Source organism: Mesoplodon densirostris, chromosome 4 (assembly GCF_025265405.1).
Source record: "Mesoplodon densirostris isolate mMesDen1 chromosome 4, mMesDen1 primary haplotype, whole genome shotgun sequence".
Lineage (NCBI taxonomy): Eukaryota > Metazoa > Chordata > Mammalia > Artiodactyla > Ziphiidae > Mesoplodon > Mesoplodon densirostris.
Window position 1 is genome coordinate 51,858,507 of NC_082664.1, and position 24,398 is coordinate 51,882,904.

At 44.6% G+C, this 24,398-nt stretch overlaps 1 protein-coding gene across 1 annotated transcript in view; it reads left to right on the plus strand.

Annotated features, from left to right (window-relative positions):
- L2HGDH (L-2-hydroxyglutarate dehydrogenase) overlaps window positions 1–24,398 on the plus strand; it is a 99,828-nt gene that overhangs the window by 58,472 nt on the left and 16,958 nt on the right. Inside the window, exons 5-6 of the mRNA XM_060096246.1 lie at window positions 20,370–20,532; window positions 21,803–21,837. Coding sequence (XP_059952229.1) covers window positions 20,370–20,532; window positions 21,803–21,837 — 198 coding nt within the window. The remainder of the gene's footprint in view (window positions 1–20,369; window positions 20,533–21,802; window positions 21,838–24,398) is intronic.

Genomic DNA, 24,398 nt, shown 5'->3' on the forward strand with positions numbered 1-24,398 from the left:
CCGCCTGCCGATGCAGGGGATGTTGGTTCGTGCCCCGGTCCGGGAAGATCCCACATGCCACGGAGCCGCTGGGCCCGTGAGCCATAGACGCTGAGCCTGTGCGTCCGGAGCCTGTGCTCCGCAACGGGAGAGGCCACAACAGTGAGAGGCCCGTATACTGCAAAAAAAAAAAAAAAAAAAAACCTAAAAATAGAGAGTAAGACGCGGAGATCACCTTCCTCCCCACAGATACACCAGAAATACAGCTACACGTGGAACAACTCCTACAGAACACCTACTGAACACTGGCAGAAGACCCCAGACCTCCCAAAAGGCAAGAAACTCCCCACATACCTGGGTAGGGCAAAGCGGAGAGATTCCCGCACAGAGGATCGGTGCTGAGCGGCACTCACCAGCCCGAGAGGCTTGTCTGCTCCCCCGCCGGGGCGGGCGGCGCTGGAGCTGAGGCTCGGGCTTCGGTCAGAGCGCAGCGAGAGGACTGGGGCTGGCGGTGAGAACTCAGCCTGAAGGGGGCTAATGTGCCACAGCTAGCCGGGAGGGAGTCCGGGAAAACTCTGGAGCTGCCGAAGAGGCAGGAGACTTTTTCTTCCCTCTTGGTTTCCTGGTGCGTGAGGAGAGGGGATTAAGAGCGCCGCGTAAAGGAGCTCCAGAGATGGGCGCGAGTCTCGGCTGAAAGCGCGGAGCCCAGAGACGGGCGTGGGACGCTGGGGCTGCTGCTGCCGCCGCCAAGAAGCCTGTGTGCGAGCGCAGGTCACTGTCCACACCGCCCTTCCGGGAGCCTGTGCAGCCTGCCACTGCCGGGGTCCCGGGATCCAGGGGCGGCTTCCCTGAGAGAACGCACGGCGCGCCTCGGGCTGGTGCAACGTCACGCCGACCTCTGCCGCTGCAGGCTCGCCCCGCACTCCGTGCCCCTCCCTCCCGCCGGGCCTGAGTGAGCCAGAGCCCCCGAAGAGGCTGCTCCTTTAACCCTGTCCTGTCTGAGCGAAGAACAGACGCCCTCCGGCGACCTACACGCAGAGGCGGGGCCAAATCCAAAGCTGAGACCCAGGAGCTGTGAGAACAAAGAAGAGAAAGGGAAACCTCTCCCAGCAGCCTCAGAAGCAGCGGATTAAAGCTCCACAATCAACTTGATGTACCCTGCATCTGTGGAATACATGAATAGACAACAAATCATCCCAAATTGAGGAGCCAGGAGTCAGTGCTGTGCCTCTGAGGTGGGAGAGCCAACCTCAGGACACTGGTCCACAAGAGACCTCCCAGCTCCACATAATATCAAACGGCGAAAATCTTCGTAACAACTGACACTGCAGAAATACAAAAGATCATGAGAGATTACTACAAGCAACTCTATGCCAATAAATTGGACAACCTGGAAGAAATGGACAAATTCTTAGAAATGCACAACCTGCCAAGACTGAATCAGGAAGAAATAGAAAATATGAACAGACCAATCACAAGCACTGAAATTGAAACTGTGATAAAAAAATCTTCCAACAAACAAAAGCCCAGGACCAGATGGCTTCACAGGCGAATTCTATCAAGCATTTAGAGAAGAGCTAACACCTATCCTTCTGAAACTCTTCCAAAATATAGCAGAGGGAGGAACACTCCCAAACTCATTCTACGAGGCCACCATCACCTTGATACCAAAACCAGACAAGGATGTCACAAAGAAAGAAAACTACAGGCCAATATCACTGATGAACATAGATGCAAAAATCCTCAACAAAATACTAGCAAACAGAATCCAACAGCACATTAAAAGGATCATACACCATGATCAAGTGGGGTTTATTCCAGGAATGCAAGGATTCTTCAATATATGCAAATCAATCAACGTGATACACCATATTAACAAACTGAAGGAGAAAAACCATATGATCACCTCAATAGATGCAGAGAAAGCTTTCGACAAAATTCAACACCCATTTATGATAAAAACCCTGCAGAAAGTAGGCACAGAGGGAACTTTCCTCAACATAATAAAGGCCATATATGACAAACCCACAGCCAGCATCGTCCTCAATGGTGAAAAACTGAAACCATTTCCACTAAGATCAGGAACAAGACAAGGTTGCCCACTCTCACCACTCTTATTTAACATAGTTTTGGAAGTTTTAGCCACAACAATCAGAGAAGAAAAGGAAATAAAAGGAATCCAAATCGGAAAAGAAGAAGTAAAGCTGTCACTGTTTGCAGATGACATGATACTATACATAGAGAATCCTAAAGATGCTACCAGAAAACTACTAGAGCTAATCAATGAATTTGGTAAAGTTGCAGGATACAAAATTAATGCACAGAAATCTCTGGCATTCCTATATACTAATGATGAAAAATCTGAAAGTGAAATCAAGGAAACACTCCCATTTACCATTGCAACAAAAAGAATAAAATATCTAGGAATAAACCTACCTAAGGAGACAAAAGACCTGTATGCAGAAAATTATAAGACACTGATGAAAGAAATTAAAGATGATACAAATAGATGGAGAGATGTACCATGTTCTTGGACTGGAAGAATCAACATTGTGAAAATGACTCTACTACCCAAAGCAATCTACAGATTCAATGCAATCCCTATCAAACTACCCCTGGCATTTTTCACAGAACTGGAGCAAAAAATTTCGCAATTTGTATGGAAACACAAAAGACCCCGAATAGCCAAAGCAATCTCTTTTTTTTTTTTTTTCTTATTTACCATGATTTAATTTTCAAACAGTTTGAATAACCTAAGCAAAGCTAGGGATATATTCTTTAATTTTACAAGCAAAGAGAAAGAGAAGAAGGCAAACTAAGAATTAACCAGCTTTTACTTTTGTATCACCATTTTGAGATCCCAAATATTTTGTGGGATTCTTTCTCATTTCCATGAAAAATCCTATTCCAATGCCATGTTACCTTGTTCTGTAGCAAAAGGAAAATAGTGAAGGCTTTTCAGGGTTTTTTTACAAATAGCAAACTCTTAATCTTAAAACTGAACATCAATAAACATGACATCCATGACATTAATACACTTTGATTCTGAAGCAAAATAAACCTTCAATGCAGTAATAACATTTGAAAAGATACTAAACATCTCTATCATAAATCTATCTAGCATCTCTCTACCTACTTATCTACCTATCATCTGTCTATCTTTAACTAGGTATTCTTCATATGGAAAGAAGAAAAAAAGATATATATTTTATTAAAACTAACTGCACCTAAACTACCATACTACTTAAAACTGTAAGAACATATTGTTCCCTCAACCAATACTATTCTGCACTATTTAGGAGCTTGACTGCTCTCTTCCAAAACAAAGTGAGCAATCTGCCCGCTGCCTCCCTCCCTACATGTGGGAGGGGCTGCGGGCCTTGGCCCTGGAAGGTGCTCTGCGCTCAGCAACAGCTACAGCCCCGGCCGCGGCTCTCACTCCTGCTCTCTCTACCTCATCTTTCAGAGCCTCCTCATAGAGATCTGCGAAGGCCCTGGGGACGGTATCATTGATCTTGGCCAGAAACTCCAGCACTTTCATCTTGCTGGTTTCAGCGCAGGCTCTCGGGCCCCACAGGAACACATAGCGTGGAGGATCGCTGTTGGGCACCTGGAGGTACGTCAGGTACTTCTGCTGCACGAAATCTTTGATGAGCCCACTGGGCTCCCCAGAGATCGAGTGCCTCCTCCCAGCATACAAACCCAACGCATTGAGGAATTCCCAGAGCTCCTCCTCGGTGGCCCGGTTGCCCTTCGTGAAGATCTTGCTCAGGACAGTTATCAGGAAACAGGCCGTGCGCAGCCCCGACACACCACTCGGATTTCCCTCGCTGGGGAGGCCCAGCTTGCTGAGGGCGTAGGAGTGACTGCTGGGGTCGACTTCCTTCAGCTCGAGGTCAAAGACCAGCTCCATGTACTCAGAGGCTCTCCTGAGGATCTCAGGGAAGTGCTTCTTGTACTTCCTGTTGACAATCTTCAGCAGTGTAGCCTTCGGGATGGGCTCCTTCGTCTTGTACTTCTCCAGCAGGAACTGCTCCAACTCGCAGACATTCCTGGTCAGAGGATCACTGTAAGTGCTGTGAATGGAAGGTGCTGCCTGGGCGGTACTTGCACTTTTCTCATCTTGGCTCCGGGCACCCTCTTCAGATCCTGGGCATGAAACCCCTGCATCACGAGAGCTAGTGGCTGGGGCTCCCTGAGGCTCCTGGTGAGTGCCAGCAGCAGGGGAGCTCGGGGAAGTACCCCGAGAAACAGAAGCGGGGCAGGAGGGCGACTCTTCTATCTCTGCCACCGCCGCCACCTCAGTGGCCTGGGCACCCTTGAGACTCTGAGTCTCCCCCCGGGCCTGGGGGCGTTTCTCCTGGGCATGGCGCTTCCTCTTCTGGCCCCGAGGCATGATGACAGAGGTCAGGGCCAGCAGGCGGGAGTGTGGGCAGGAAGGCAGGCAACGAGGGCACCCTTGCCGAACAGCAGCTCTCAACAATGGCCGCCACAGCATGCGTTGGAGGACGTCACATCGCCAAAGCAATCATGAGAACGAAAAATGGAGCTGGAGGAATCAGGCTCCCTGACTTCAGGCTATACTACAAAGCTACAGTAATCAAGACAGTATGGTACTGGGACAAAAACAGAAAGATAGATCAATGGAACAGGATAGAAAGCCCAGAGGTAACCCCACACACATATGGTCACCTTATCTTTGATAAAGGAGGCAGGAGTGTACAGTGGAGAAAGGACAGTCTCTTCAATAAGTGGTGCTGGGAAAACTGGATAGGGACATGTAAAAGTATGAGATTAGATCACTCCCTAACACCATACACAAAAATAAGCTCAAAATGGATTAAAGACCTAAATGTAAGGCCAGACACTATCAAACTCTTAGAGGAAAACATAGGAGGAACATTTTTTGACATAAATCACAGCAAGATCTTTTTTTGATCCACCTCCTAGAGTAATGGAAATAAAAACAAAAATAAACAAATGGGACCTAATGAAACTTAAAAGCTCTTGCCGGGCTTCCCTGCTGGCGCAGTGGTTGGGAGTCCGCCTGCCGATGCAGGGGATGTTGGTTCGTGCCCCGGTCCGGGAAGATCCCACATGCCACGGAGCCGCTGGGCCCGTGAGCCATAGACGCTGAGCCTGTGCTCCGCAACGGGAGAGGCCACAACAGTGAGAGGCCCGTATACTGCAAAAAAAAAAAAAAAAAAAAAAACCTAAAAATAGAGAGTAAGACGCGGAGATCACCTTCCTCCCCACAGATACACCAGAAATACAGCTACACGTGGAACAACTCCTACAGAACACCTACTGAACACTGGCAGAAGACCCCAGACCTCCCAAAAGGCAAGAAACTCCCCACATACCTGGGTAGGGCAAAGCGGAGAGATTCCCGCACAGAGGATCGGTGCTGAGCGGCACTCACCAGCCCGAGAGGCTTGTCTGCTCCCCCGCCGGGGCGGGCGGCGCTGGAGCTGAGGCTCGGGCTTCGGTCAGAGCGCAGCGAGAGGACTGGGGCTGGCGGCGAGAACTCAGCCTGAAGGGGGCTAATGTGCCACAGCTAGCCGGGAGGGAGTCCGGGAAAACTCTGGAGCTGCCGAAGAGGCAGGAGACTTTTTCTTCCCTCTTGGTTTCCTGGTGCGCGAGGAGAGGGGATTAAGAGCGCCGCGTAAAGGAGCTCCAGAGATGGGCGCGAGTCTCGGCTGAAAGCGCGGAGCCCAGAGACGGGCGTGGGACGCTGGGGCTGCTGCTGCCGCCGCCAAGAAGCCTGTGTGCGAGCGCAGGTCACTGTCCACACCGCCCTTCCGGGAGCCTGTGCAGCCTGCCACTGCCGGGGTCCCGGGATCCAGGGGCGGCTTCCCTGAGAGAACGCACGGCGCGCCTCGGGCTGGTGCAACGTCACGCCGACCTCTGCCGCTGCAGGCTCGCCCCGCACTCCGTGCCCCTCCCTCCCGCCGGGCCTGAGTGAGCCAGAGCCCCCGAAGAGGCTGCTCCTTTAACCCTGTCCTGTCTGAGCGAAGAACAGACGCCCTCCGGCGACCTACACGCAGAGGCGGGGCCAAATCCAAAGCTGAGACCCAGGAGCTGTGAGAACAAAGAAGAGAAAGGGAAACCTCTCCCAGCAGCCTCAGAAGCAGCGGATTAAAGCTCCACAATCAACTTGATGTACCCTGCATCTGTGGAATACATGAATAGACAACAAATCATCCCAAATTGAGGAGCCAGGAGTCAGTGCTGTGCCTCTGAGGTGGGAGAGCCAACCTCAGGACACTGGTCCACAAGAGACCTCCCAGCTCCACATAATATCAAACGGCGAAAATCTTCGTAACAACTGACACTGCAGAAATACAAAAGATCATGAGAGATTACTACAAGCAACTCTATGCCAATAAATTGGACAACCTGGAAGAAATGGACAAATTCTTAGAAATGCACAACCTGCCAAGACTGAATCAGGAAGAAATAGAAAATATGAACAGACCAATCACAAGCACTGAAATTGAAACTGTGATAAAAAAATCTTCCAACAAACAAAAGCCCAGGACCAGATGGCTTCACAGGCGAATTCTATCAAGCATTTAGAGAAGAGCTAACACCTATCCTTCTGAAACTCTTCCAAAATATAGCAGAGGGAGGAACACTCCCAAACTCATTCTACGAGGCCACCATCACCTTGATACCAAAACCAGACAAGGATGTCACAAAGAAAGAAAACTACAGGCCAATATCACTGATGAACATAGATGCAAAAATCCTCAACAAAATACTAGCAAACAGAATCCAACAGCACATTAAAAGGATCATACACCATGATCAAGTGGGGTTTATTCCAGGAATGCAAGGATTCTTCAATATATGCAAATCAATCAACGTGATACACCATATTAACAAACTGAAGGAGAAAAACCATATGATCACCTCAATAGATGCAGAGAAAGCTTTCGACAAAATTCAACACCCATTTATGATAAAAACCCTGCAGAAAGTAGGCACAGAGGGAACTTTCCTCAACATAATAAAGGCCATATATGACAAACCCACAGCCAGCATCGTCCTCAATGGTGAAAAACTGAAACCATTTCCACTAAGATCAGGAACAAGACAAGGTTGCCCACTCTCACCACTCTTATTTAACATAGTTTTGGAAGTTTTAGCCACAACACTCAGAGAAGAAAAGGAAATAAAAGGAATCCAAATCGGAAAAGAAGAAGTAAAGCTGTCACTGTTTGCAGATGACATGATACTATACATAGAGAATCCTAAAGATGCTACCAGAAAACTACTAGAGCTAATCAATGAATTTGGTAAAGTTGCAGGATACAAAATTAATGCACAGAAATCTCTGGCATTCCTATATACTAATGATGAAAAATCTGAAAGTGAAATCAAGGAAACACTCCCATTTACCATTGCAACAAAAAGAATAAAATATCTAGGAATAAACCTACCTAAGGAGACAAAAGACCTGTATGCAGAAAATTATAAGACACTGATGAAAGAAATTAAAGATGATACAAATAGATGGAGAGATGTACCATGTTCTTGGACTGGAAGAATCAACATTGTGAAAATGACTCTACTACCCAAAGCAATCTACAGATTCAATGCAATCCCTATCAAACTACCCCTGGCATTTTTCACAGAACTGGAGCAAAAAATTTCGCAATTTGTATGGAAACACAAAAGACCCCGAATAGCCAAAGCAATCTCTTTTTTTTTTTTTTCTTATTTACCATGATTTAATTTTCAAACAGTTTGAATAACCTAAGCAAAGCTAGGGATATATTCTTTAATTTTACAAGCAAAGAGAAAGAGAAGAAGGCAAACTAAGAATTAACCAGCTTTTACTTTTGTATCACCATTTTGAGATCCCAAATATTTTGTGGGATTCTTTCTCATTTCCATGAAAAATCCTATTCCAATGCCATGTTACCTTGTTCTGTAGCAAAAGGAAAATAGTGAAGGCTTTTCAGGGTTTTTTTACAAATAGCAAACTCTTAATCTTAAAACTGAACATCAATAAACATGACATCCATGACATTAATACACTTTGATTCTGAAGCAAAATAAACCTTCAATGCAGTAATAACATTTGAAAAGATACTAAACATCTCTATCATAAATCTATCTAGCATCTCTCTACCTACTTATCTACCTATCATCTGTCTATCTTTAACTAGGTATTCTTCATATGGAAAGAAGAAAAAAAGATATATATTTTATTAAAACTAACTGCACCTAAACTACCATACTACTTAAAACTGTAAGAACATATTGTTCCCTCAACCAATACTATTCTGCACTATTTAGGAGCTTGACTGCTCTCTTCCAAAACAAAGTGAGCAATCTGCCCGCTGCCTCCCTCCCTACATGTGGGAGGGGCTGCGGGCCTTGGCCCTGGAAGGTGCTCTGCGCTCAGCAACAGCTACAGCCCCGGCCGCGGCTCTCACTCCTGCTCTCTCTACCTCATCTTTCAGAGCCTCCTCATAGAGATCTGCGAAGGCCCTGGGGACGGTATCATTGATCTTGGCCAGAAACTCCAGCACTTTCATCTTGCTGGTTTCAGCGCAGGCTCTCGGGCCCCACAGGAACACATAGCGTGGAGGATCGCTGTTGGGCACCTGGAGGTACGTCAGGTACTTCTGCTGCACGAAATCTTTGATGAGCCCACTGGGCTCCCCAGAGATCGAGTGCCTCCTCCCAGCATACAAACCCAACGCATTGAGGAATTCCCAGAGCTCCTCCTCGGTGGCCCGGTTGCCCTTCGTGAAGATCTTGCTCAGGACAGTTATCAGGAAACAGGCCGTGCGCAGCCCCGACACACCACTCGGATTTCCCTCGCTGGGGAGGCCCAGCTTGCTGAGGGCGTAGGAGTGACTGCTGGGGTCGACTTCCTTCAGCTCGAGGTCAAAGACCAGCTCCATGTACTCAGAGGCTCTCCTGAGGATCTCAGGGAAGTGCTTCTTGTACTTCCTGTTGACAATCTTCAGCAGTGTAGCCTTCGGGATGGGCTCCTTCGTCTTGTACTTCTCCAGCAGGAACTGCTCCAACTCGCAGACATTCCTGGTCAGAGGATCGCTGTAAGTGCTGTGAATGGAAGGTGCTGCCTGGGCGGTACTTGCACTTTTCTCATCTTGGCTCCGGGCACCCTCTTCAGATCCTGGGCATGAAACCCCTGCATCACGAGAGCTAGTGGCTGGGGCTCCCTGAGGCTCCTGGTGAGTGCCAGCAGCAGGGGAGCTCGGGGAAGTACCCCGAGAAACAGAAGCGGGGCAGGAGGGCGACTCTTCTATCTCTGCCACCGCCGCCACCTCAGTGGCCTGGGCACCCTTGAGACTCTGAGTCTCCCCCCGGGCCTGGGGGCGTTTCTCCTGGGCATGGCGCTTCCTCTTCTGGCCCCGAGGCATGATGACAGAGGTCAGGGCCAGCAGGCGGGAGTGTGGGCAGGAAGGCAGGCAACGAGGGCACCCTTGCCGAACAGCAGCTCTCAACAATGGCCGCCACAGCATGCGTTGGAGGACGTCACATCGCCAAAGCAATCATGAGAACGAAAAATGGAGCTGGAGGAATCAGGCTCCCTGACTTCAGGCTATACTACAAAGCTACAGTAATCAAGACAGTATGGTACTGGGACAAAAACAGAAAGATAGATCAATGGAACAGGATAGAAAGCCCAGAGGTAACCCCACACACATATGGTCACCTTATCTTTGATAAAGGAGGCAGGAGTGTACAGTGGAGAAAGGACAGTCTCTTCAATAAGTGGTGCTGGGAAAACTGGATAGGGACATGTAAAAGTATGAGATTAGATCACTCCCTAACACCATACACAAAAATAAGCTCAAAATGGATTAAAGACCTAAATGTAAGGCCAGACACTATCAAACTCTTAGAGGAAAACATAGGAGGAACATTTTTTGACATAAATCACAGCAAGATCTTTTTTTGATCCACCTCCTAGAGTAATGGAAATAAAAACAAAAATAAACAAATGGGACCTAATGAAACTTAAAAGCTCTTGCCGGGCTTCCCTGCTGGCGCAGTGGTTGGGAGTCCGCCTGCCGATGCAGGGGATGTTGGTTCGTGCCCCGGTCCGGGAAGATCCCACATGCCACGGAGCCGCTGGGCCCGTGAGCCATAGACGCTGAGCCTGTGCTCCGCAACGGGAGAGGCCACAACAGTGAGAGGCCCGTATACTGCAAAAAAAAAAAAAAAAAAAAAAACCTAAAAATAGAGAGTAAGACGCGGAGATCACCTTCCTCCCCACAGATACACCAGAAATACAGCTACACGTGGAACAACTCCTACAGAACACCTACTGAACACTGGCAGAAGACCCCAGACCTCCCAAAAGGCAAGAAACTCCCCACATACCTGGGTAGGGCAAAGCGGAGAGATTCCTGCACAGAGGATCGGTGCTGAGCGGCACTCACCAGCCCGAGAGGCTTGTCTGCTCCCCCGCCGGGGCGGGCGGCGCTGGAGCTGAGGCTCGGGCTTCGGTCAGAGCGCAGCGAGAGGACTGGGGCTGGCGGCGAGAACTCAGCCTGAAGGGGGCTAATGTGCCACAGCTAGCCGGGAGGGAGTCCGGGAAAACTCTGGAGCTGCCGAAGAGGCAGGAGACTTTTTCTTCCCTCTTGGTTTCCTGGTGCGCGAGGAGAGGGGATTAAGAGCGCCGCGTAAAGGAGCTCCAGAGATGGGCGCGAGTCTCGGCTGAAAGCGCGGAGCCCAGAGACGGGCGTGGGACGCTGAGGCTGCTGCTGCCGCCGCCAAGAAGCCTGTGTGCGAGCGCAGGTCACTGTCCACACCGCCCTTCCGGGAGCCTGTGCAGCCTGCCACTGCCGGGGTCCCGGGATCCAGGGGCGGCTTCCCTGAGAGAACGCACGGCGCGCCTCGGGCTGGTGCAACGTCACGCCGACCTCTGCCGCTGCAGGCTCGCCCCGCACTCCGTGCCCCTCCCTCCCGCCGGGCCTGAGTGAGCCAGAGCCCCCGAAGAGGCTGCTCCTTTAACCCTGTCCTGTCTGAGCGAAGAACAGACGCCCTCCGGCGACCTACACGCAGAGGCGGGGCCAAATCCAAAGCTGAGACCCAGGAGCTGTGAGAACAAAGAAGAGAAAGGGAAACCTCTCCCAGCAGCCTCAGAAGCAGCGGATTAAAGCTCCACAATCAACTTGATGTACCCTGCATCTGTGGAATACATGAATAGACAACAAATCATCCCAAATTGAGGAGCCAGGAGTCAGTGCTGTGCCTCTGAGGTGGGAGAGCCAACCTCAGGACACTGGTCCACAAGAGACCTCCCAGCTCCACATAATATCAAACGGCGAAAATCTTCGTAACAACTGACACTGCAGAAATACAAAAGATCATGAGAGATTACTACAAGCAACTCTATGCCAATAAATTGGACAACCTGGAAGAAATGGACAAATTCTTAGAAATGCACAACCTGCCAAGACTGAATCAGGAAGAAATAGAAAATATGAACAGACCAATCACAAGCACTGAAATTGAAACTGTGATAAAAAAATCTTCCAACAAACAAAAGCCCAGGACCAGATGGCTTCACAGGCGAATTCTATCAAGCATTTAGAGAAGAGCTAACACCTATCCTTCTGAAACTCTTCCAAAATATAGCAGAGGGAGGAACACTCCCAAACTCATTCTACGAGGCCACCATCACCTTGATACCAAAACCAGACAAGGATGTCACAAAGAAAGAAAACTACAGGCCAATATCACTGATGAACATAGATGCAAAAATCCTCAACAAAATACTAGCAAACAGAATCCAACAGCACATTAAAAGGATCATACACCATGATCAAGTGGGGTTTATTCCAGGAATGCAAGGATTCTTCAATATATGCAAATCAATCAACGTGATACACCATATTAACAAACTGAAGGAGAAAAACCATATGATCACCTCAATAGATGCAGAGAAAGCTTTCGACAAAATTCAACACCCATTTATGATAAAAACCCTGCAGAAAGTAGGCACAGAGGGAACTTTCCTCAACATAATAAAGGCCATATATGACAAACCCACAGCCAGCATCGTCCTCAATGGTGAAAAACTGAAACCATTTCCACTAAGATCAGGAACAAGACAAGGTTGCCCACTCTCACCACTCTTATTTATCATAGTTTTGGAAGTTTTAGCCACAACAATCAGAGAAGAAAAGGAAATAAAAGGAATCCAAATGGGAAAAGAAGAAGTAAAGCTGTCACTGTTTGCAGATGACATGATACTATACATAGAGAATCCTAAAGATGCTACCAGAAAACTACTAGAGCTAATCAATGAATTTGGTAAAGTTGCAGGATACAAAATTAATGCACAGAAATCTCTGGCATTCCTATATACTAATGATGAAAAATCTGAAAGTGAAATCAAGGAAACACTCCCATTTACCATTGCAACAAAAAGAATAAAATATCTAGGAATAAACCTACCTAAGGAGACAAAAGACCTGTATGCAGAAAATTATAAGACACTGATGAAAGAAATTAAAGATGATACAAATAGATGGAGAGATGTACCATGTTCTTGGACTGGAAGAATCAACATTGTGAAAATGACTCTACTACCCAAAGCAATCTACAGATTCAATGCAATCCCTATCAAACTACCCCTGGCATTTTTCACAGAACTGGAGCAAAAAATTTCGCAATTTGTATGGAAACACAAAAGACCCCGAATAGCCAAAGCAATCTCTTTTTTTTTTTTTTCTTATTTACCATGATTTAATTTTCAAACAGTTTGAATAACCTAAGCAAAGCTAGGGATATATTCTTTAATTTTACAAGCAAAGAGAAAGAGAAGAAGGCAAACTAAGAATTAACCAGCTTTTACTTTTGTATCACCATTTTGAGATCCCAAATATTTTGTGGGATTCTTTCTCATTTCCATGAAAAATCCTATTCCAATGCCATGTTACCTTGTTCTGTAGCAAAAGGAAAATAGTGAAGGCTTTTCAGGGTTTTTTTACAAATAGCAAACTCTTAATCTTAAAACTGAACATCAATAAACATGACATCCATGACATTAATACACTTTGATTCTGAAGCAAAATAAACCTTCAATGCAGTAATAACATTTGAAAAGATACTAAACATCTCTATCATAAATCTATCTAGCATCTCTCTACCTACTTATCTACCTATCATCTGTCTATCTTTAACTAGGTATTCTTCATATGGAAAGAAGAAAAGAAGATATATATTTTATTAAAACTAACTGCACCTAAACTACCATACTACTTAAAACTGTAAGAACATATTGTTCCCTCAACCAATACTATTCTGCACTATTTAGGAGCTTGACTGCTCTCTTCCAAAACAAAGTGAGCAATCTGCCCGCTGCCTCCCTCCCTACATGTGGGAGGGGCTGCGGGCCTTGGCCCTGGAAGGTGCTCTGCGCTCAGCAACAGCTACAGCCCCGGCCGCGGCTCTCACTCCTGCTCTCTCTACCTCATCTTTCAGAGCCTCCTCATAGAGATCTGCGAAGGCCCTGGGGACGGTATCATTGATCTTGGCCAGAAACTCCAGCACTTTCATCTTGCTGGTTTCAGCGCAGGCTCTCGGGCCCCACAGGAACACATAGCGTGGAGGATCGCTGTTGGGCACCTGGAGGTACGTCAGGTACTTCTGCTGCACGAAATCTTTGATGAGCCCACTGGGCTCCCCAGAGATCGAGTGCCTCCTCCCAGCATACAAACCCAACGCATTGAGGAATTCCCAGAGCTCCTCCTCGGTGGCCCGGTTGCCCTTCGTGAAGATCTTGCTCAGGACAGTTATCAGGAAACAGGCCGTGCGCAGCCCCGACACACCACTCGGATTTCCCTCGCTGGGGAGGCCCAGCTTGCTGAGGGCGTAGGAGTGACTGCTGGGGTCGACTTCCTTCAGCTCGAGGTCAAAGACCAGCTCCATGTACTCAGAGGCTCTCCTGAGGATCTCAGGGAAGTGCTTCTTGTACTTCCTGTTGACAATCTTCAGCAGTGTAGCCTTCGGGATGGGCTCCTTCGTCTTGTACTTCTCCAGCAGGAACTGCTCCAACTCGCAGACATTCCTGGTCAGAGGATCACTGTAAGTGCTGTGAATGGAAGGTGCTGCCTGGGCGGTACTTGCACTTTTCTCATCTTGGCTCCGGGCACCCTCTTCAGATCCTGGGCATGAAACCCCTGCATCACGAGAGCTAGTGGCTGGGGCTCCCTGAGGCTCCTGGTGAGTGCCAACAGCAGGGGAGCTCGGGGAAGTACCCCGAGAAACAGAAGCGGGGCAGGAGGGCGACTCTTCTATCTCTGCCACCGCCGCCACCTCAGTGGCCTGGGCACCCTTGAGACTCTGAGTCTCCCCCCGGGCCTGGGGGCGTTTCTCCTGGGCATGGCGCTTCCTCTTCTGGCCCTGAGGCATGATGACAGAGGTCAGGGCCAGCAGGCGGGAGTGTGGGCAGGAAGGCAGGCAACGAGGGCACCCTTGCCGAACAGCAGCTCTCAACAATGGCCGCCACAGCGTGCGTTGGAGGACGTCACATCGCCAAAGCAATCTTGAGAACGAAAAATGGAGCTGGAGGAATCAGGCTCCCTGACTTCAGACTATACTATAAAGCTACAGTAATCAAGACAGTATGGTACTGGCACAAAAACAGAAATATAGATCAATGGAACAGGATAGAAAGCCCAGAGATAAACCCACGGACATATGGTCACCTTATCTTTGATAAAGGAGGCAGGAATGTACAGTGGAGAAAGGACAGTCTCTTCAATAAGTGGTGCTGGGAAAACTGGACAGGGACATGTAAAAGTATGAGATTAGATCACTCCCTAACACCATACACAAAAATAAGCTCAAAATGGATTAAAGACCTAAATGTAAGGCCAGACACTATCAAACTCCTAGAGGAAAACATAGGCAGAACACTCTATGACATAAATCACAGCAAGATCTTTTTTGACCCACCTCCTAGAGAAATGGAAATAAAGACAAAAATAAACACATGGGACCTAATGAAACTTCAAAGCTTTTGCACAGCAAAGGAAACCATAAACAAGACGAAAAGACAACCCTCAGAATGGGAGAAAATATTTGCAAATGAAGCAACTGACAAAGGATTAATCTCCAAAATTTATAAGCAGCTCATGCAGCTCAGTAACAAAAAAACAAACAACCCAATCCCAAAATGGGCAGAAGACCTAAATAGACATTTCTCCACAGAAGATATACAGACTGCCAACAAACACATGAAAGGATGCTCAACATCTTTACTCATTAGAGAAATGCAAATCAAAACTACAATGAGATATCATCTCACACCAGTCAGAATGGCCATCATCAAAAAATCTAGAAACAATAAATGCTGGAGAGGGTGTGGAAAAAAGGGAACACTCTTGCACTGCTGGTGGGAATGTGAATTGGTACAGCCACTATGGAGAACGGTATGGAGGTTCCTTAAAAAACTACAAATAGAACTACCATATGACCCAGCAATCCCACTACTGGGCATATACCCTGAGAAAACCATAATTCAAAAAGAGACATGTACCAAAATGTTCATAGCAGCCCTATTTACAATAGCCCGGAGATGGAAACAACCTAAGTGTCCATCATCGGATGAATGGGTAAAGAAGATGTGGCACATATATACAATGGAATATTACTCAGCCATAAAAAGAAATGAAATTGAGCTATTTGTAATGAGGTGGATGGACCTAGAGTCTGTCATACAGAGTGAAGTAAGTCAGAAAGAGAAAGACAAATACTGTATGCTGACACATATATATGGAATTTAAGAAAAAAAATGTCATGAAGAACATAGGGGTAAGACAGGAATAAAGACACAGACCTACTAGAGCATGGACTTGAGGATATGGGGAGGGGGAAGGGTAAGCTGTGACAAAGTGAAAGAGCGGCGTGGACATATATACACTACCAAACGTAAGGTAGATAGCTAGTGGGAAGCAGCCGCATAGCACAGGGAGATCAGCTCGGTTCTTTGTGACCGCCTGGAGGGGTGGGATAGGGAGGGTGGGAGGGGGACGCAAAAGGGAGGGGATATGGGAACATATGTATATGTATAACTGATTAAATTTGTAAAATAAATAAATAAATAAATATAAATTTAAAAAAAAAAAAAAAAACCAAAAATAGAATTACCATATGATCCAGCAATCCAACTACTGGGCAAATACCCAGAAAAAACCATAATTCAAAAAGACACATGCACCCCAGTGTTCATTGTAGCACTATTTACAATAGCCAGGTCATGGAAGCAACCTAAATGCCTATCAGCAGACGAATGGATAAAGAAGATGTAGTACATATATACAATGGAATATTACTCAGCCATAAAAAGGAACGAAATTGGGTCATTTGTTGAGACATGGATGGGTCTAGAGACTTATACAGAGTGAAGTAAGTCAGAAAGAGAAAAACAAATATGGTATATTAACGCATGTATGTGGAACCTAGAAAAATGGTACAGATGAACCGGTTTGCAGGGCAGAAGTTGAGACTCAGATGTAGAGAACAAATGTATGGACACCAAGGGGGGAAAGTGGCGGTGGGGCTAGTGGTGTGATGAATTGGGAGATTGGGATTGACATGTATACACTAATATGTATCAAATGGATAACTAATAAGAACCTGCTGTATAAAAAACAATAAAAAAATAAAGAGATTAGGAGTCTGTACACATGGGGGGCAGGAAGTATATGGGAAACGTCTGTACCTTCTGCTCAATTTTTCTGTGAACCTAAAACTGCTCTAAAAAATCAAGTCTACTAAAAAAAATGAAGCATTTAAACACATCTAAACAGTGCTTTACAAAAATTATTGAGCGCTTCCTGAATATAAAACAGCTAAACCTGTTGCTGTTTTGTAGCTTTATGTGATTTTGATGGGATTTGGTTGTGAAATTAAGATGTGAGAATCTCACTGATCTGTATCAAATATTACCTTGCCATTTGAGAATAAAACAATTTATAACCTCCCCCAGGAAGGCATGCTAATTTTTAACATGTGTTTCTCTTTTTATGTACTAACAAAAAGCTCTTTCACACTTTAAGGTTGGTGTAAAAATAAATAAATAAATAAAAGGACATATCTGACCCCACTGTGGATTTAGTCAAGATGTAAAAACAATATTGATTGTGGAGTTTGGAAAACAGGATTATTGGTTTTGCGACAGTACTGAAATCTGGAGTATTTGGAAGATTCCAGCTAATCAACTGGAACAATAATCGTTGTCTGTCATGTACCCTTGTCAGCACTTTAAAGATAGAAAAAAAATAGAAACGTGGATCCATGGTTCTTTATATCATGCCTAACTGTTCAAAAAGAAGCAAAAAACAGAACAACTCTTCATAAATCATAAAGGTTAAGGATGAATCTGGATATTGTTCTGTGTACCTGACCATGTGATCCTCACGTGTCTTGGAATGAGGTAGATGAAGTATGTGTGTATAGATAATCAAATTATGTATGCATATTTTTGTGTCTTATAAGTAATGAAACTGGTTAAGGTAATTCTCCAAGGTCGTACAACTTAAGGAGTCCCCTCCTCCCAGATCTAACTCAGAACTGGTATGTTTCTGTTCAGTTTAACTGACATTTTCTTCTTTACTATGTGCCAAACACTATGTTGGGCACTGCCGATATGAAAGTGAGTAAGACATAGTTGTCATCCTGAAGGAAGTTGTAGTATAGCAGAAAATACAATTTTAATACAGTGATAAGTTTTCTGATAGAACTGATACTCTGTCTTGTGCCAAGGTAAGGGAGAGCTTTTAGCTTAGTCTGAAAGTCTAGGAAAATCTTCTCAGAAGTGAACCCCCCACTTGAAAGATGAATAAATAGTGTAACTTATAAAAGAGGCATATCCTGCTTTTCTCTGAGTCCTCTGCAGTAGTGATCTGCTTTATAGAATGCCACATTATAGTTATCAATGTCTAGGTGTATTGATATTTAGGGGTGGCAATACATAGTAGAAAATATACTCTGGTTATTTCGTAAAAGTGTCTTGAGTAAATTCCTTCCTTTTCCCCCAGCTTCACCACCAGTACCAAGAATGGGTGGGGAAATTTCCATGGTATAGGGTCACATTTGTTTCTTCCAGGCCCTCCAGAAAGAAACAGTTTGTCAGGGGAACTCTGAACAGGCTTCTTGGACCAGATCTCTTTAAGAAGAAAATTAAGTGCCCCTAGGGGAAGTATCTTGGAAAATTTTAAACTGCCTCTGTAAACTTTGACTTTGAAGGATAGCTCTTGACAGTGCTTGCTGTGGGTAAATCCTGACTGCTTCCTCTCACCTTAGCTGTGGTGATCCGTCTGCCTTTTCTTTAGCACTATTGGTCAGGCACACGTTCCTCTGTTCCTCTAGCCTCCTGACTGACTTCCAACTCCCAACTTTCCCTGACCTGCTTGCCTGGTTCTTTTCCAGCCACCTGACCTGCCATAACCTCAGATTCAAGCTCTGACCTGCTAACCTGGATAGTGCATGCCCAGCCTGCTGGCTGACAGATACAGTCAGCCTGTCCCCCAGCCCTGCCCTGGGCCAGAGTGTCCGACTGCTGGGCAGCAGTGACTCGCTCCACCTTCCCCCCACTACACATATAGGCGGGGCACACCAACATCTCATGAGGACGGTCACAGCCAAGGCTAGAAAGGGAAGGAAGAAGGAAAACCTATTAGGGAAGGTCTGAGGCAGGGGAGGAATCTAGTAAGTTTAAAGACAGCCCCCAAAAGTTCAGTCAGTCAGTAAATAGTTGAGTGCTTCTGTGCGTCAGGCATGTGCTGGGTTATAGGAGTATAAGATGAATAAGGAGGATATTTGGGATTATAAAAAACTATTGATATGAAGCACTTTTACAGCATGTTTTTATCACCCTGTTATCATACTTGTCACATAGTTTTTATGCTATGTAAGGAAGTTTTTTGTAACTAAACTCTTATTTTTTGTGGCTAAACTCTTAGTATTATCCTAAGTTAGCTTCCAAGGTTATTGTACCCCAAATACCATTTGTAGTTTGAAGTTGAATTATACTTATTTGACCTGCAAATTTAGGGATTTCAGGCAATATAAGTTCTAATGTAAAATCTTACGTGTGATTGTATTGAAACAGAAGGAATGATTTCCTGTTCTTGGCAAATGCTGTCATATTCTGGAAGCAAGACTGTCAGGAAAATGATGAAGTTTGCCAAATGTTATGTTCAGTTTGTGAAAAGAGACTGTGAGGCATTTTGTGAGCCTTCACCTTTAGTGTCATCTGGCCATTTGGAAGCGTTGGTCAGGGATGGGTGGCAAAGTCAAAAGCTTTTAAAGGTCAAGCAGGTAAATGCACTGGGGTAGGGGTGGAGCAGTGAATACAGATGAGATATTTAAAATAATATTATCAGATATCATTGTAAACCTGCAACAACAGTGCAGTCCTGGCCAAACAGGAGGATAGCAGCATTTACCTGTCGTGCTCAACTTCTGGGCGCCATTTATCCTGGGAACCAGGCTACCCTCTTAGGGGCAATTGATTGGGAGAACTGATACACTCTTATATACAATAAGGCAACAGAAAATGGTGCCATTTCCAAGGATCCACCAAAATGTAGTCAATACTTTGAGAAATGCTACTTGTTTCCTTTTCTTCAGAATTAGAAAAGCCAATGCATATTCAATACTTATTCCAAAAAATTAAATGGGTATGGTTGTAGATCATTCATTTATAGAGTTTAAACGTGTTTTGAGTGACAGCACACACACATGCCCCAACATAGCAACAAAAGACCCAGGCTATTATTTTCTCATATTACCCGAAGAGAAAGTTTGAATTAACCACATAAAATCTCCATTCAGTAGTTGTAGTCTTGAAGATAGATTCTGCAGCAAATCAAATCAACACTCGGCAAACACTGTGAACAACTCTGAGCTCTCACTGAGTGTGCATGACATATAATATACTACTGGGAAAAATCTCTACAGTTTGTTTAAAATATAATTGGTGATACACTATTTGATTCAGAATCAGATATGAATCAGAATCAGATATGGTAAGGTATAAATAAAACAGAAAAACTCATTGTAGCAGCTGGAAGAGCCTGGAAAAATTAACTCCTCTAAGGAGGGGAATTATTTCCTGACTATAGGGGTTTTCTTATTTAGCTAGTATTATATCTTTTATCTGTTAGACAAATTATATATGAATTCAATTTCAAATTTAGGCATTGAATTGAGCACTTTTATTTTTCTTTAAGACTATCAGATGTTTGCCAGGAAAGGCTAATTGTGTGTTATCCATCAATATAAACAATAAAAAAATTCAGCCAAAAATCAAACTTATTGCACAACCTATGCTCAGTGGTTTTTAATTGTATTGTCTTGATTTTTTCACAATTCTGTCCCAGGGTCTAATGGCTATTGATTGTCCTTATACTGGCATTGTGGACTATCAGCAGGTGGCTTTGTCATTTGCCCAGGATTTCCAAGAAGCAGGTGGTTCTGTTTTGACCAATTTTGAAGTAGAAGATATTGAAATGGCTAAAGAAAGTCCTTCAAGAAGTAAAGATGGTAAGCAATCCTTGTCTTTTCTTTTGAATACTGAATTGACTTCTAAACAAACTTGGGACTGTTTTTGGCTAGGGTAGCACTGGCAAGAGGGCCACCAGAAGCTAGGCTACAGTAGGGCCCAGAGCTGGAGGCAGGTACAGAAGGGGTGAGGGTGAGACCGGATATGGGAGAACTGGGACTTCTAGTGAGTCTTGTGCTGATAGAACTAGGCACTGATGGGACACTTCTGACTAGTGCTAAATCCCGAACTGCCAAGGCTGTTTATAGAAAATTAGCCCACAAACACTTCCCTATCCAGTAGGTTAGTCAGAATCCCCTGGGAATGCTTGTTAAAAATGCAGATTTTTAGCATCACCGAGTCTTACTGAATCAGACTATCTGGGGATAGGACATGACTCAGCCATTCTGAACTCCCCCTCTACCCCCGCAGTTCCTCCATTGTAACCTGTACTTAGAGCTTGTTTTGTTTTGCTTTGGGGACAATTTTTTTTTTTTAAACCATATGAATTAGTTTTTAAGCCTTAAATTCATTGTTGGGAAATTTGAAGGAGAAAAAAAGTAGTGTCCAGTTCATTCTTCCTTGACAGGTTTTTAAGGAGATCTGGGCTATCTGAGTCATTCTCCCAGTGTCCTTTTAAATCCTAAGATGATGAGCAAAATTGTTAAATAATTGAGATTGTTAGACAGGTAGCATAATCAATCAAATCTATGATATAAGTAAGTAGATCTTATTTTTTACCTGCTGTACATATGCTTTATAGGTCTTTGAGATCACATGTATCTGATTGGGAACTAATTTTATAAATAGTTTATCATTGGAAATTTTGTGTTGTGATAACTCTTGCTTCTCTATACAACTTACAATCCACAAGGATTCAGATAACCAAGACTTGAACAACAAGTGTCATAGCATTAGTTCTGTGGGAAAATGCATACTGATTTATGATGATGCATTTTATAGCCTGTTTTCTAGGATTGCAGTTCACAGAAAAGCTGGGACTGCCTATTTTGGAGCTGGGGTGGGGAATGGTTTATAAGTATAGATTAATTGAATTAAAATAAAATATGCTAAAAACATGCCAGAGTTTTGTATATTGTCAAATATGAACTAGTTTAATCTTGTTACTTGCTAAAAAACTTTAGAATGAAAAGTAGGGGGCAATAATGGTTATGACAGAGACAATCCTTTAAATTTATTACTAGAATAATGTTTCATTTAATGTAGGCTTTCTTTTGCTAAAAATAAATCTTTCACTAATTTTTTTTTCAGGGATGAAATACCCAATTGTTATAAGGAATACAAAGGTAAAGATTCTTAAGCAAAACTACTTTCATCTACTTTATCTACTGTCATCTCCTTTCTTAAAAAGTAGAATTAACCACAGTGCTGTATTTTATGCCATTGAATGAAATTTGTCTAATGTAAAAGTTATTCTGAGAGAAATCCTTTGAGAGCAGTGTAACAGCTTTCATTCTAAGAAGGGTTTCAACTTGGAAATGTCTTCATGAAGTGATTGTGCCAGCAAAGGATAGGATTATAAGCACTTAGAGTAATAAAAACTGATAGTTTTATTGCTCTGCCTACTTATCTACATTAACTTATTAACTGTCTGCTAATGAGAAGACTTTGGGGGCAGGGAGCAGGTTGTGCAGAGAGAGATGGACTGCTTTTCTTCATCTTCTCATAGTCTAAAACAAGAATTATTGAATGGCATAGAAGCATTTCGTTAGCTGTATGTTAATTGAATGATCAGAGTTCAGTCAGGAAAGTAGAGTCATCAATGAGTATATTATAGGAATTAGGCCTTTTAAAAATATTTATTTATTTATTTTGGCTGTGCCAGGTCTTAGTTGCGGCACGCGGGATCTTCACTGTGGCATGCGGACTCTTAGTTGTGGCATGCATGCGGGATCTAGTTCCCTGACCAGGGATCGAACCTGGGCCCCCTGAATCGGGAGCGTGGAGTCTTACCCACTGGACCACCAAGGAAGTCCCCTTACACAATTTTTAAAGGATCTGGGGAAGTGCAGGTTCAGAAGGGGAGTTGGTAGATCAGAGGCATCTCCAGCCAGTCTGAGAAGCCACGTGTGTCTAGCTGCTGAAGTGGGAATGCAAGCAGGAAGCTCATGAGGAGATATGGGGAGCTCTTGCCTCTGTCTATACCCAAGCAGTGGGCTGCAGCAGTGCTTGATCAGTAGGACCGGTAGTTGGGAAGCTGAATGTGGAGCTGTTATTTACTTTGCAGTGGGTGTTTGTCACTTCATTGGACTAGAATGACCTTCAGAGAATAGTGGCTGCTGCTGTACTTCTGCCTGCCAAACCATATGCAATTCCTGTTTGGTCAGCTTTAAGCTGGAACCGTATAGGGAAGCATTGTCGTTCCCAGCTTAACCAGATCGACACAGTATAACCCCCTTCAGTCCATCCCTTTTCAACTTGGCATCCATTCACACCCCTTATAACCATATTTAACTTCCAAATAAAGAGAGTAGAAAAATTATGCTTGCATCCACAAGGTGCAACTATCTTCCATACACCTGAAGACATGCTTACTCTCCAAAAAAGATACGAAGTCTACTTTATTGATCATGAATGTTCATTTCTTTTCTAGCTGAGTCACTCTCCCCCTTTGAGATCCTGCAACTTAAATACTGAGATAAAAGGTTAACCACAATTTAAGCATCTTATATTAAATCAGTAGTTCTCAACTGGAGGCAGTTTCTCCTCCTAGGAGACATTTGGCAATGTCTGGAGACATTTTTATCGTCACATCTAGTAGAAGGGGGGCAATGCTACTGGCATTTAGTGGGTAGAGGCCAGGGATTCTGCTAAACATCCTACAATGTGAGAGACAGGCCCCCAGAACAAAGAGGTATCTGGCCCCAAATGTTGATAGTACTGAAGTTGAGGTGTTAGACAATGGGGAAGTGACAGAAATGCGTGTGTTAGTCGTCTAGGGCGCCTTAACAGAACACCACGGACGGGGTGGCTTTAACAACAGAAATTTATTTTTTCACAGCTCTGGAGGCTAGAAATCTAGGGTCAAGATGCCTTCAGGGTTGGCTTCTGGTGAGATCTCTCTTCTCAGCTTGTGGATGACTGTCTTCACACTATGTCCTTACGTGGCCTTTTCTCTGTGCGTGCATATGTGCAGAGAAAGAGCAGGAGAGAGCAGCCTCTGGTATCTCTTTGTCTTATAAGAACACCATTCCTATTAGATTAGGGCTCCACTTTTGTGACCTTATTTAACCTTAATTACCTCCCTAAAGGTCCTGTCTCCAAATACAGTCTCGTTGGACGTTAGGATTTCAACGTATGAATTTGGGGAAGACACAGTTCAGTCCATAATAATGAGGATAAAGAAATAATTGGGTAATTTATAGACAAATATATTTATTTCAAAATAAGGAAGAAATACCCATAGCTACTACACTCCTCATTTCTGTCACCAGTCATGTGGTCATAGCTGATATTTATAATTTCCTTCCTCCACTACTCATTCCATAGTCCCTTTGCCCTTTGCAAGCATCTCAGCTGGTCATGGTTCCTAGTTTGGTGGGGTAACTCAAACTTTCATTCCTGAAGTGTCTGTGCCATTAGCAGCCCTGCCTGTTTTGGGTTGGTACTCTCCATTAACTTTTATAATAATACATGGGAAAATTAAAGCATGTCCCAGGAGAGCTACATTCCAGATGTACTCCTCTTTATCATCCCTGAGCCCTCTATGTGGTAGCAACTCAGTTTCTCCTTGAGACTCAGAATCAATTACCCCACTCAGTACAGTAATCCCCTCTGCCTATTGATTCACTGGCAGGGGGAACCCAAAGTGGCCAAGTATGGCAGTATCAATTTCTAACTTAATGCA